This window comes from Pinus tabuliformis, chromosome 3_1 (genome assembly GCF_031772625.1).
Source record: "Pinus tabuliformis cultivar Carrire ecotype Pingquan chromosome 3_1, CPIR1, whole genome shotgun sequence".
Taxonomy (NCBI): Eukaryota; Viridiplantae; Streptophyta; class Pinopsida; order Pinales; family Pinaceae; genus Pinus; species Pinus tabuliformis.
Genome location: NC_142301.1, coordinates 419,130,957 through 419,145,333, shown reverse-complemented (window position 1 = coordinate 419,145,333; position 14,377 = coordinate 419,130,957). Strand labels below are relative to the sequence as shown.

Genomic DNA, 14,377 nt, shown 5'->3' with positions numbered 1-14,377 from the left:
CAGGTTTTTCATGTTGTTGTGCATCTACTTATGTTGTATCCACTTTTCATCCAATTTTACTTCTATTGTTGCCCCCATTTCTATGTTCACTTTTGCATCCCTTTTCCAACACTCATCATATTTTCTGCATTGATGATATTCCTTATGGCATTGACAATTATGAACAATTGATGACAATGTCAATAATATTGACAATGATGAAAATGAAGATGATGGCGATGACATGAATTGTGATTATGATGATAAAGACGATAGTGGTTACAATGAAAATGATGATGATGGCAATGATTATGATGATGACGATGCTAATGACGTTGGCGAATCTTCCCAATTTTAGATGTTGTCATTGTCATAATCATAAGCATTATCTTTGGTGTCATCATCATCATTTTCATCTAGGTCATCATCAAAAACTATAATGGCATGAATGATGATGATGATTACAACAATGTCGATAGAAATTACATTAATGATGATGATGGGGATGATAAAAATGACAATGACGATGATAATGGTGGTGATGATGATCATCATCGATCATCTCTCAAAAATAGAGTTGTTATTTCTCTTACGTATATCAATGTGTCCTAAACAACCCTTTTCTAGCACTGATCACATTTTTTGGGTTGATGATATTTCTTACAACATCTACAATTATGAACAATTGCAAACAATGTCCATAATGATGATGATGATGGCATGAATGGTGATTATGATGATAATGTAATGATGGCAATAACAATGACAAGGATGTGATGATGATGACAATGATTATGATAATGAGAATGACCTTACAATCTTATGGATTCGTGAACAATTACTAGTTTCAATACCATCTTCTGGATACGTATTACTATCATACTTTTTAGATTTTCTGTCTCTCTTGAGGTATCTTACTATAATGGTGTTGTCAACACTAGAAAGATATCTTGTTGTAATGGTGGTTCTAATGTTAGCACTAGCAAAGTTTTTGTTAAATTTTGGTTAAAAAAAACCGATTTATGCAATTATTTTGACAATCTATGTAAAAAAGTAAATAACATCCAATTATTTTGACTGTAGTCCCATTGATTATCATGAATTCACCAGTCTGAAGACCATCTTCTACATACATATTATTATTAAACTTTTTGCATTATATCCCTCTTATATCTTGTTGTAATGGCAGTATTAGCACTAGAAAAATATCTTGTTGTAATGGTGATGTTAGTATTAGCACCAAAAAAATCACTAAATTTTGGTAAAAAAAAGTTTATCATTTATTTATTTTTAATTTGGGAAATTTTTGTTTTTAATTCTATTTTTATGCAGTAATATTTTTTTTGGTTGAATTTTGGTAGTAACTAGTTTTTGGTCTAATCATATGTATTAACCATGTTCTTTATGCTACAAGTCTAATTGTTGGGACAAAATTGCTCTTTCAAATAAGTTGCAAAAAGCATATAAATGGAAGAATAGCGATGACAACTATTTTCATTGTCCAATTGTTCAGTATATCATGTATGAAAATATTCAACATTTTTATAAACAATGGATTATAGGTGAGTCTGTAATTGTACATAATGTTTGGATGATACATAAAAACAAAGTTTGTTTCATTGATGTGGTTAGGATCTACTTTGGATACGAAACCCTGGGTTTGGAAGTATGCAAATAATGAATTTGGTTTACCTTTGATAACAAATGAAATTTTATTTCTTTTTCCTCGTAAAACCAAGGAAGATATGGCAATAATTCTCATTAGAAAACTACTTCTTGTTGAAGGTTTATAATTGGTTGCAAAAGTTCAACAACTGGGTATAGAAGTTTTTAGTTGCTATTAGGGAAACAATGTGATTATAGGTTTTAGCAGACATTCATTCTTGGTATTTGATTCACTTTGAGAATATAAGTACACCAAAGTGGATTAGGTTATGAGTGGATTGGCAAAGCAACCCTTATTTGTTCCTTTTAGTTTTTGAGATATCTCAAGTTCAACTAGTGCTAGTAAATGGTTTCAAAGATGTTTGCTAGGGTTTTTCAACAAGGTCACTAGGTCCCAATGTAACATAGATACTTCATATTTGTTGAAAAGTAAAACCCCCACATAGCACTGAATAGATCATTAATGACTACCTAGAGAACTTAGACTAAATTAATCGTGGAAGTAAAAATTACAACCAAATTAATCATGAAAGTAAGAACTACAATTGAAAAAAACACACTTGGTAATATACTAGAATTCATCCTCGCCAAATCCAAAGTTGATGAATAATATGTTAAATCTTTAATGAAACTCATGAAAAATAATAAGCATGTTATCGATATAAGAGTGCATGAAATTTCTTAATGTATATTTGTTAATTGGAGATGATGAATATCTAAATAAAGTTGATGAATAATATGTTAAATATTTGATGAAACTCATGAAAGATAATAAGCATGTTTATCCATATAGGAGTGCACAAACTTTCTTAATGTGTAGTTTACGAGAAATTTTTCCAGTGTAAATCACAAGATATATCATTTGTTTAGGCGTTTCGAACCAACCAGTGTGGTTCATCGTCAAGACAAGTTGAAGAATCAGATCCAACTTTGCATGTTAAATAGTTTGAGCAGAGGGGATATTTGCACCTTAGCCTTAACAAACCTTGCCCAAGATGAATCTATTTAATGGACTAGCTTGGATATGTTAGGTCTTGGATTTCCAGAGTACCCAATCAATGCTTAACTCCCTAGTCCTAGCCAAAATTCACTCCTATTGAAGAGACAACTTGAACAATCTTGCTAATAAGAATAACAAGTTCGTTCCTTTTGATTGATTTACAACAAACCTTAATGCCTCTCTTTTCTTATCCTCCTCTTCCATTCTCCAACAAAAACTTATTAATCTTATATCATAAACACTTTATATAGGTAAGCATTGTAATCATTTTCTTCAACTCACACGGTACCTTTACACCTCAACCCATATAAGTGGACCTAAGTCCATGGCACAACCCATCACACTCTAAGATGGTTCTAATTGTCTCCTCAAAACTAGGACATAACACACCTTAAATGCCAAATGGTTAAGTCATCCCAAATTTGTGGGATTTTTTCCTTCATGGAACACATTCTAGCTAGTGTTGATCAAACACAATGCACTAACACCACTAACACACACTAAAAGTCCTAGATACCCTTACGCTGTGGCATGCACCCAAGCACTTCGACTACACCTCCATAAAATGCACCTTCAACTTTGGATGTCCCAAAATAGTAATATCCTAACCCAATATGGCCTACTTGTTAGATTTGTGTAGTTCCCTCCTTATCAGATCCTTGCACCTCCTTGCACTCCATGGTAAATCTACTCTAATGGTCACCTTCCAAGTTCCAACACTTCCTTTCACATCATGACATAACCACCGATATACATTACAACAACCTTCAACTTCTATAGTGGGTTGCACATCTATTTCACATTTCTTCTCCATCTTACAAAGTGGTAGTGCCAAGGAGAGAGTATCAAGTTGAATCAAGGATTGCTCACTTAGTACCACTACTAAGTTGCCTTCATGCAACTTGTCAAATCCCTTAATTTTGTTTCACAACTTCTCATAGGGCTTAACTTGCTTGTATACACTTCTAAGTGAGACTACAATCCCCCAACCTCTCCTCTGCAACCCTTGTTAGAGTCTTCTTAGACGTGCAATCATGCCTCAAGCTGAATATAACACTAGCATCCCAAATGTGCATTCTCATTCCATCTTTTAATGCTTCGATGAAACCACATTATGACACTGCTTAAAATGAAATGTTTACATCTTAAGATAATGTACCTACTTTGCTTATGACAATCTAAACTATGCAAGTGGCTAAGAGAGGACTATATTTTCCCAGGATGAAAATATAGGGTCTTACAACCCCATTCACACAATAATTTTAATATATTTCACCCGAAAAAAGATACATACCCTACTCCTTTCAAATTTATCATATAATTTTAAGAAATTAACACTTGTTATTAACTATTAAATAGACTTACTATATATTCTCCTTTGTTTGCACCCACCTTATATGTAAAAACATATAAATATTTTCAATACAACCAAATTAAAATCATATTTTTCCATTTAAAAATTATTAAATTGAAATTAAAAAAAATTACACCTAATAAACTTAAACAACAACCATAAAATTATATTATTATTATTATTATAAATATTCTCTAACCTAACCAATAACCAAAAACATTATATAGTTACTTCTTTAGTGATGTGAAAAAAAAAAAAAAAATGTATTTATTGTTTTAATAACACCTAATAAACTTAAACAACAACCATAAAATTATATTATTATAAATATTTTCCAACCTAACCAAGAACCAAAAACATTATATAGCCACTTAACTAGTGATGTGAAAATAAAAAAATGTATTTACTGTTTTTCACTATGAAATTAGCATTTTTGAAAAAAGGTAAAGCTTGAAACAAGAAGCCTGGCGTTGAGCTGGTAAAACAGTGTGAGAAAACCAGCCATTTTATTACTTTTCACAACCTTAGATATACTTCTCGAATTCAGCAGCTGGAGAAGGAGATTTGTGGCTTCGTTCAGTGCCAAATGCCTCCCCATATATTGCTTGATTTGAAGAATCTCATAACAGAGCTCAAGAGTTTTCACCATTTGTACGAGGTGGGGTCAGTGGATGAGAGCGAGATGACTGAAAGAATGTGCAAATATGTGGCCAAGGTCAGCAATGATCCCCATGAGAATATCATGATGCTTCAACAAATGGGAGTAGAAGACCTGTTTGATGGAGCTGTTGATGAGGCTCCCTGTAGTTATAAATTATCAATAAAGTCTGATTTTGTACTGGGGTTGGAGAAAAGCATTTCGAATTTGAAGAGAATACTGCTCCAGCAAGAGGTGTCAGTTGTTGGGGTGCAAGGTATGGGAGGGCTTGGCAAAACAACTCTGGCGTTAGCTCTCTTCAATGATCAAGAAATTAAAGGTAACTAGGGTTTCCATCTTTTGAAACCATTTTTCTCTCCTAAAAGGTACTTCGTTTTTCCTTTGGTTCCAGGGTAGCTGCTGCAAAAGCCAATATCTTGTTTATATTTTCTTTTACTCTCATTTTTGCTAAAATCTGATACTTATATTACTAATAGAAGCAGATCCAACCAGGTCTGAGATGCACCTAGAGGTTGTGAAGTCGGAAGTTGCATGTCTCTACGTTGAGAAATGCATCCTTCACAACCTCAGACCTGTGTTTAGATAGGTTTGTGTTAGTGTCCATGTTCAATACAACCAATGCTCTGTCTAAATTCATTATAATATCACACAGACACATGCAAAAGTTGATGGATCACCCTTACCCCTACCCAAACTGTAGAATGCACCTCTCTTTTGTCCCTGCAACTAAAAGGGATATGATTGCTATCCCTGTAAGAGTACATAATTAGTTATCTTCACATCAAATAAGCCTTCCTCCTACCCATCAATGCAAGTAGAGCAAGTCCATGAGATCTCGCTATTGATTCTAGTAGAGCAAATCCTTGAGATCTTGCTCCTTAATGTGGCTTTTCACAGTAATTTCTTATGGCAATAAGATGCGTTGAACATTGAATCACTTTTGAGTTCAAAATGAAGAATTTACGAATTTTAGTTATTCTATCTTTGACGAATCTTCAAACGTTTTGACACACATTTTACGCCATAGGTAGTAGAGAGTGAACATCCTTACCTGTGAAGCACTCCAGACAGGGTTGTGGTAACATCCAGGATCTCCGGAAGAACGCTCTACCAGTAAAATTGTGGCATAATATACATGTAAAAACTCTTTCTAACCAAGACCAGACCTTCTTAACAAATTGGAACGTACAAGAAACATAGCCAACATCTTCCGAATCCCCATAATAGATGCAACTTCTGTAAAGCCTCTTTTATGAAGCCTTTCTTCAGTTGAGACTACGGAAACCTGGGTATCCCAAATGGCTTGCAGTTTGTTGTGGTATTTATATTTGTTGTTACCAAGAGTCCATATAGATACAAAACTCCACTGAGTCTTCCAAACTCTCCTAAGTTTGACTTCTCTTGACCAAAAAAGAGCCAAGTCAAACTAGCCACTGAAAGAATCAGTCAGATTGGTCAAAATTGGTATAACTCGACAAGTTTATATGCAACTTGGTCGAGTCCTGTAAGACAATGTCGTACTTGGTAAGGTCCATCTATAGAATTTCCACTTATAGTTGTTAATGTATGAACCACAGGTGCAAGCAGAATGTAAAGGCCTTCCACTTGCTTTGAAGGTAATCGGAAGCTCTTTTCATGGTCAGCCTCTCCCGGCATGGGAGAGAGCCAAGAACAAGCTCTTAAATGGGGAACCAATCTCAGATTATCACAAACAAGGGCTTCTTAGAGTCTTGGAAACTAGTATTGATGTCCTCGATGAGGAAACAAGGGTTTGCTTCTTAGACTTGGGATCATTTCCAGAGGATAGAAAAATTTGTGTTGAATCATTATTGGACATTTGGGTTTATGTGCGAAAAATGGACTGGCAAGATGCTTTCGTCATCTTGTTAGAACTTGCAAGTAGAAATCTGTTGAATTTGACAAGCAATCTCAGGTAAGTGCCTTTACAAGTAGAAATCTGTTGAATTTGATAAGCAATCTCGGGTAAGTTCCTTCTCGACTATTTGTTGTGCTAGGCTCTTTGATCATGGCTTCCTTTATCTTATACATTGTGTTTTCTTCTTAATTGGATGTAATAGCAGACCAGCCATCAATTATGGAAGTGCCTCTGAGCTGTACTTTTCTCAGCACAATGTAATGCGACATTTGGCCATATATTTGGCTTCCCGAGACAGTATAGTTCATAGGAAGAGGTTGCTTATGCCTAGTCAGGGGCACAATTTGCCAAGAAAATGTAAGCTGCCTGAGGATCAAGCATTTGATGCTCAAATAGTTTCCGTTTCCACAGGTGGGTGATTCTAGCAGCCTGCTTAAAGTGTATGTATTTATTTGTTTGAAGCATTTGGAGCCAAAAGCACTGCATTCGGAATTTCTGTTTCTTTTCCCTAGCCCTTGTGTTTCCTGCTAAGCAAGAAGTTGAACCAACAAAGGATGCAGGCAGGCTGTCATGGGCCAGGCCTAGAAACCAGAGAACCTTGTGAATAAAATATTTTGGGGCTGTTTATAATGAAGTTTTTATTTTCTAAGCATTTCCTACCAAACTGCACTATCCAATCACCAAATTCTCTAAAAGCTTCTGCTAATATTTTTACGTTTAATAACAGTTTTTTATGTTTTCGAAAAAATATATATGAACCAATTAATAATGTACCTTGGATACTTGTATTATCTGCTTTCCTTTTACGCAAAACACTACCTAGCAGTGTCAAGCAATTAAATTCAGGGTAAAACATTTATTGCTGTTGATCTACCAGCATATAAACGACCTGCATTCACATACAATATTTAGTTTGTGCTCAAGATTACATGTCCATGTCACTTGCGAATCTTACCTTATAATCAATAGCTGATCACTGCGTGATCTACATCTAGTGATCACAAACAAATTTCTAGGTGTTGGCCATTATGTCAAAAATCTTAGAAAGTGATTTCATAGTATGTTCAATAACCCATATGTTCTAATTGAACTTTGCATGTGTGGTTTATCTATGTAGGTGCCATGGAAGAGACTCAGTGGTGCAATATGAATTTCTCTGAGGAAAAGGCTTAAATTTTACACTTTTCTGCAAGCGAATACTTTCTTCCACTGTTTTTCAGTTCTATGAGAAAACTGAAGCTTCTCATAGTATTAAATTATGGGTCCAAGAGAGCCATAGTGAATGGTATACCAGCATTATCTTCTCTCACTCAGCTTAAGACTATCCACTTAGAGAGGTTAATTGTTGCACCACTTCAAGAGCACAGTCAAGCCTTACTGAACTTAGAGAAACTATCTTTGAGCTTATGTGAAGGGCTTGGAAATATGTCCAGGTTCAACAGTGCCCAGTCAAGCCTAGAGCTTCCCCTGATACTAGATTTTAACTTGGACCATTGCTGTGATTTGGAGGAGTTTCCTGCTGGAATTTGTGACATGACTTCACTTCAAAAATTTTCTATCACTAACTGTCACCTCCTTGAAAAGTTACTTGATGACTTGGGAAAGCTCATATATTTAAGAATGTTAAGGTTATTGGCTTGTCTAGGTTTGAAAGAGCTTCCAACATCTATTGGAAAACTTGGGAAGCTGGAATATCTCGACATTTCGCTATGTGAGTGCTTAGAAGAACTTCCAGAGGAAATAGGGCAACTAAAGAAACTCAAGGAGCTTGACATGAGAGAATGTTCTCACTTGAGGAAGCTGCCTGAGTCAGTTGGAGGACTGAAATCTCTAAAGCATGTTCTCTGTGACGAGCAGATTGGGCAGCAATGGATGCAGGTCAAGAGCTCTGCTCTCATGGAGCTGAGAGTTGAAGTTGTAGAAGCACACTTCAGCTTGGATTGGCTGGATGGTTGACATCCTACCTAGACAGAATGCAGATGTAAGGAGTTTCAGCTTATACTGATAAGAGATCAAGACAAGCTTGTATTTTCCTATTATGAAAACTTCGTTCTCAGATGATGTTCAAACTGTAGGTAGTTTCATTCTAATTATCCTTTGATGTGCTGTGTATGCCAAATATAAGATAACCGATAGCAACCCTCTTCAATAACTATTGATAGTGACAAATTCAATTGCCTGGGGAAGTAAATAACAGAAACCTTGATTCTCGTACTGTCAGAATGTTGTAATTTTGCTAGTTATTAGCGCCAAGGCATCCAGCCAGACATACTTACACGGTCAACCCAATGGGTTTGAGGGTTAAAAAATTTATAGGTTTTCCGAAAGCGGGTGTCTATTGGGAAAAAGCTCAGCCGGAGATTCGAAAGCGGGACCTCAGCTTCACTTGAACGTCCGGGCAGAACCTGAGCCAAGGTTTGTTTTCCAGTTTGACGGCGAGCCCGAGTGCAGTCCGCAGGTCTTGCAGATTCAGGGCAATATTCGGCAACCAATTTTCAGCTACAAGTTTAGCCGCGACAGGAATTCTAGATCACGGTTGGTGCTCTGATTCTTAGCTACGCATTATTTACTCTCAACTACATTGTGCAGAATCTCTAGAGCTTGGTATACAGGATTTTCTTTTGAATTGAATGAAAAAGGACGCTACCGTGAAATTTAAATCCCTTACTTGTTTTCACAATATGCTTTCTATTATCAACCATTAATGTGTGGCAACCGTGCCTTTACCAGTTTGGCAATATTACAAATGACTTTCTATTGTTATCATTGTGTCATTATGTGGCAAGTGTGCATTTTCCCAATTCTGGCAATATTTCAATTGAATATAGATGGCTTAGAAATTCTTCACCTAGGTGGGTATCTTATTCTGCCAAAGTCACCCAAACATGCAACTGGTCTTAACCACTTGAAGCAGCTTGCTTACTTGAGCAAGACAGCCCATGAGGGATGACATTGAGTCAGATGACAGGGATATGAAGCATTCCCACTTCAACATCTCTAACCAAGCCCTTATATTAGACACACAAATGTCCCCATTTCCAGTGAATTTTCTGATCTATAAATTCGGTGGTCCTCTCCCAGTCAACCCATAACTTTAAAATTTGAATAAACTACTGGATCAGGTTGAATGTTGGCTATCTTCTGGCATAGATTGCGGGTAATGGGGTGTTTAGAGTGCCCATTATCAAACTTCATGCAAAATTGGTATATATTCTATCATATTTAATGTCAGACTATCATGCAGTTTAGATTATATTTTAAGAGCTAAGCACCATAACAAACCCGGTGGTGTCTTTTTTCTGTTTGTTATTTTGCTATATTTTTTTTTAATGTAAAATTTGTGTATGCTATTGTAGGTTGTTTGTTTGAACTTAGAAATTTGAATTTCTTTAGCAGATTTTAAAGAAATGGGGTGTTTAGAGTGCCCATTATCAAACCCCATGCGAAATTTCTATATATGCTATCATATTTAATGTCAACCTGTCCTGCAGTTAAGATTAAATTCTAAAAGCTAACCACCATACAAACCCCGGTGATGTCTTATATATTATTTATGTAAAATCTGTGAAGGCTATTGTAGGTGGTTTGTTTGAAATTTGAACTGCTTTACATAAAAATTTGTGGAGGCTATTGTGCGTGGTTTGTTTGAAATTTGAGTTTGTTTGAAATTTGAAGTTTGAACTGCTTTAGCAGATTTTAAGGATTTGTATCATTAGAGTGTGTTTCTGTTGTCGAAATAGTTTGTCATGTTTTGGATCGTATGAAGGGATTGTTGTTTGTTTTTTGTTTTTCCTTTGTATGTAGCTAGAGATTGGTATACAGGATTTCCTTTTGAATTGAATGAAAAAGAACGCTAGTGTGAAATTTAAATCCCTTATTTGTTATCACAATATGCTTTCTATTATTGTTGCCATCAATATGTGGCAAGAGCACCTTTCCCAGTTTGGCAATATTACAATTGACTTTCTATTATTATTGGTATCAATGTGTGGCAAGTGTGCATTTTCCCAATCTGACAATATTCCAATTGAATGTAGATGGCTTAGAAATTCTTCACCTAGGTGGGTACCTTATTCTGCCAAAGTCATCCATACATGCAACTGGTCTTAACCACTCGAAGCAGCCTGCTTTCTTGAGCAAGACAACGCATGAGGGATGACATTGACTCGGATGTGAACCTTGACAGGGATATGAAGCACTCCCACTTCACCATCTAACCGAGCCCTTATACTAGACACTCAAATGCCCCCATTTCCAGTGACTTTTCTGATCTATAAATCCAGTGGTCCACTCCCAATCAAACCATAAATTTAAAATTTGAATAAATGAGTGGATCAGGTGGAATGTTGGCTGTCTTCTGGCGTAGATTGTGAGTTATGGGGTGTTTAGAGTACCCATTATCAAAACCCATGCAAAAATTTGTATATATGCTATCAAAATTAATGTCAGACTGTCCTACAGTTTAGATTGAATTCTAAGAGCTAACCACCATAGCAAAGCCCGGTGATGTCGTCCTTTTTTTTTTAAATTTATGTAGGCTATTGTAGGTGGTTTGTTTGAAATTTGAAATTTTAGTTGCTTTAGAAGATTTTAAGGAAATGGGTTGTTGAGAGTGCCCATTATGATATTTAATGTCAGACTGTCCTGCAGTTTAGATTAAATTCTAAGAGCTAACCACCGTAGCAAACCTGGTGATGTCTTATATGTTTTTTTTATGTAAAATTTGTGGAGGATATTGGAGGTGGTTTGTTTGAAATTTGAAATTTTAAAGTTGAACTGATTTAGCAAATTTTAAGGTTTTGTACCATGGGAGTGCGTTTCTGTTGTGGAAAGAGATTGTCATGTTTTGGATTGTATGAAGGGATTGTTGTCTGTTTTTTGTTTTTCCTTTGTATGTAGATGTTTCTGTGGATGGTTGCATGTTATTGTTCTGTTTTATTAGCAGGGGTTTAGAGACTGTTTTTGTATTTGTGGATTTCTTTTGATTCTGATTACAGCTTTTTATCTGTCACAGATCGATCCAATGTGACTCAAGTAATAGGGGCTGGTTAAGCTCCTGCAGTAGTAGTCGGGAGAGAGATATAAGGGTACAGAAAGGATGGTTGGTTATGATACATGATCTTTCTGGGTCTCCAGTTGCAGCTGCATCAATGGTAACTCCTTTTGTTCCTTCAGTTGGTACAGATAGGGTTAGCCGCTCTAACCCTGGAGCTTGGCTTATTCTTAGACATATGGGAGAAGGCAGTTGGACGCCATAGGGTTGACTGGAAGCTTGGAAAGAACGTGGCGGTAGTGACGGTTTGGGCTGCAGATTTGAGCTTGTGGCAGAGGGCTGTGGATTGGTTGGCATGAATAATGGGATATTGCTTGCAGAATCAATGATCAGTTCCCAGAAGGGAGGGAAGTTTCTGATTGACATGGGTAATGGACGGTCAGGATGTTCATCCCTCAATTCTCCTGTTGCAAGTCCTCACAGCAGTGGAGATTTTTCTTTCAGCCAGTTCCCCTATCCTGTTTATAAAGGCTTTGTGATGAGTTCTACTGTTCAGGGAGAACGTCAATGCAGCAAGCCCGTTGTACAAATAGCCATGAGACATGTTAATTGTATGGAAGATGCTGCAGTCTTTGTGGCCTTGGCAGCAGCAGTAGATCTGAGTATGGATGCTTGCCAGCTAGTCTCACGGACGCTGAGAAAGGAACTGTGTCAGGAAGATGGGATTTTTTAGTTGTGTCAGACGTTGTATAAACAAGTTTTGATCCTTATTTTGATTTTGTCATGGGATAGCACCATGTTTTCTGCATTTGGGCTTTGAGATTTTTCCACAAACACAAAAGCATATTGTTTGTTTGTTTGCTGCTGTTCAGTTTACTGCATGTTATTGTGAATTGTACGTGGTGCTGCTGCCAGTTATAAGCATTTATCTGTGATCATTACTCGAGATCATCGATATACTTTTCTTTGCGGGCTCGTTCTTGGAGCTCTATGGAAGATTCGAAGAAGGGCAGCAAATCCCACTCTGCATATAGTTAATCTGATAATTGTGACAGGGAGAGAGGGGGCTTTTCTGTATTTAATATAATTTTAGGCTCTTCTCCTCCTATTTCACAGATGATGAAGTTGGTTTAGTTAACAACCAAAATTAAATGGAGGTTGAAATGAAAAAAATCATCATACAATCTTCACCGGTGTTGCAACGAGTGTTCTTTGGTTTGTGGTGACCTTTTTTTTAAATCACCAAAAATCACGTTTAACCAGTGTAACAATTCAGAATATTTTATTTTTAGTTAAAGTGAGGCTCACAGAAAGCTAACCTATCTAACCCATAAGTTATGAGAGGTTAAACATGACCCAAATTTGGTTTTGTGGTTACTTCCGTTCGATGCACAAAATGTGCATTTCTTCGAGGGAATTTAAAGTTTTTTTTACTTCTAAAAGGATCTGTACAAAGTTTTAAAGGAAATTCCGAAAACTTTTATATTAAAAAGCTTTGCTGGGTAACGATTTTTAATGAAAATTTCCAAGATTTTTTTGATGGGTAAAAAATACCCAACTTTTTGTATTTAAAGTGTGTTTTATCGTTTTTTTTTTACCAGCAAGAAAAGGTTCATGTGTTTTATTTATTTTAATACCATAAATAACAGTGCTTGTTTAATTTAAAAATTTATTTTTTCCATAAATTTAAAATTATTCACCATACTAAACAATGATATAATTGATCATTTGACTTAGTATATATGAAAGTTCACTATGCTAAATAATGATATAATTAGTCATTGAATCTAGTAATGATATAATTGATCAATGGAGTAGTCTACTTAGGCGGTAGAATGGCCCGTTTTCCGTCACCAGCCGGAAAATCGTCCGGCTCCGGCCACCAGGAATGTCTCCGTCCTCCGCCACCCTCCTTCTCCGCTTCTCCACCACCCTCCCCTGGGAAAACGGGCCATTCTACCGCCTAGGTAAACTACTCCTGCAAATAATGGTGTAAATTTGGGATGCAAACTTGGGTGCAAAAAAAGAAAAAAAAAATGTAAGAAAAGACAAAAAACAAGATGCAAAATGGGGCTGAAAAAAGGTGAAACCAAGGATGCCATATTGGATGTAAAAAATGATTCCTAATCACATGCAAATTTAGGCTCGAACTCAGACACAAAATTATATGCAAATGTGGACACAAAATGAGGCAAAAAAAGATGCAAATTTGGATGGTGAAAACGATGTAAAACTAGACACCAAAAAAATGCAAAATTGGATGAAAAAGTCGGTGTGCAACATTGGACACAAGTAGACATAAAAAAATGGTGCAAAAAGGGGCATAAAATAGCTTAAAATTGGATGCAAAACTTGGTGCAAAAACAAATACAAAAGTAGACGTAAAAAATGGCTCTAAATTGAATGTACCATTAGACACAAAATAAGATGCAAAGGTGGACACAACACATGACTCAACATAAGATGCAAATATAAATGCAAATTTGGATGCTCAAAATGATGTAACATTAGATGCAAGAGATGGTGTTAAAAATGATGCAAAATTGGATGAAACAAATGACGCAAAATATGGTGCAAAATGAGATGGGAAAAATGGAGACAAATCAAACATAAATGTGGATGTAAAAAATGGTCCAAAAAAAGATGCAAAAATGGGCACAAAAATGGATGTAAAATTTGGTGCTAAATCAAATTCAACACATGGTGCAAATATAGGCACCAAAGCTGGTGCAAAAATAGAAGCAAAAACTAGTGTAAGACTAGATACAAAACCTGGCGTAAGACTAGATGCAAAAACTGACACAAAATAGATGCATAAAAAGACGTTAAATTGGATTCAAAATATAGTGTAA

General features: G+C 36.0%; 1 protein-coding gene and 2 pseudogenes across 3 annotated transcripts in view; all 3 read left to right on the top strand.

The window, feature by feature from the left end:
- LOC149187526 (uncharacterized) overlaps nt 1-12,366 on the top strand; it is a 66,117-nt pseudogene extending 53,751 nt beyond the window's left edge. The window contains exons 3-5 of the transcript XR_016255576.1: nt 4,486-4,975; nt 7,650-9,067; nt 11,547-12,366. The product of XR_016255576.1 is annotated as an uncharacterized LOC149187526 (transcript). The remainder of the gene's footprint in view (nt 1-4,485; nt 4,976-7,649; nt 9,068-11,546) is intronic.
- Nucleotides 5,320-6,951, top strand: LOC149187528 (putative disease resistance protein At4g33300 pseudogene; annotated as a pseudogene). The gene is made up of 2 exons (XR_016256030.1): nt 5,320-6,589; nt 6,735-6,951. The product of XR_016256030.1 is annotated as a putative disease resistance protein At4g33300 pseudogene (transcript).
- On the top strand, nt 11,881-12,258 carry LOC149187527 (uncharacterized). Its single transcript, XM_089409691.1, has one exon. It carries the CDS (start codon nt 11,881-11,883, stop codon nt 12,256-12,258), a length of 378 nt encoding a protein of 125 aa, XP_089265817.1.
- Nucleotides 12,367-14,377: the final 2,011 nt, after the last annotated feature.

Excerpts from the sequence above, each read along its gene's own strand:
- LOC149187527 (XM_089409691.1), top strand. The coding sequence starts at position 11,881 with ATGAATAATGGGATATTGCTTGCAGAATCAATGATCAGTTCCCAGAAG.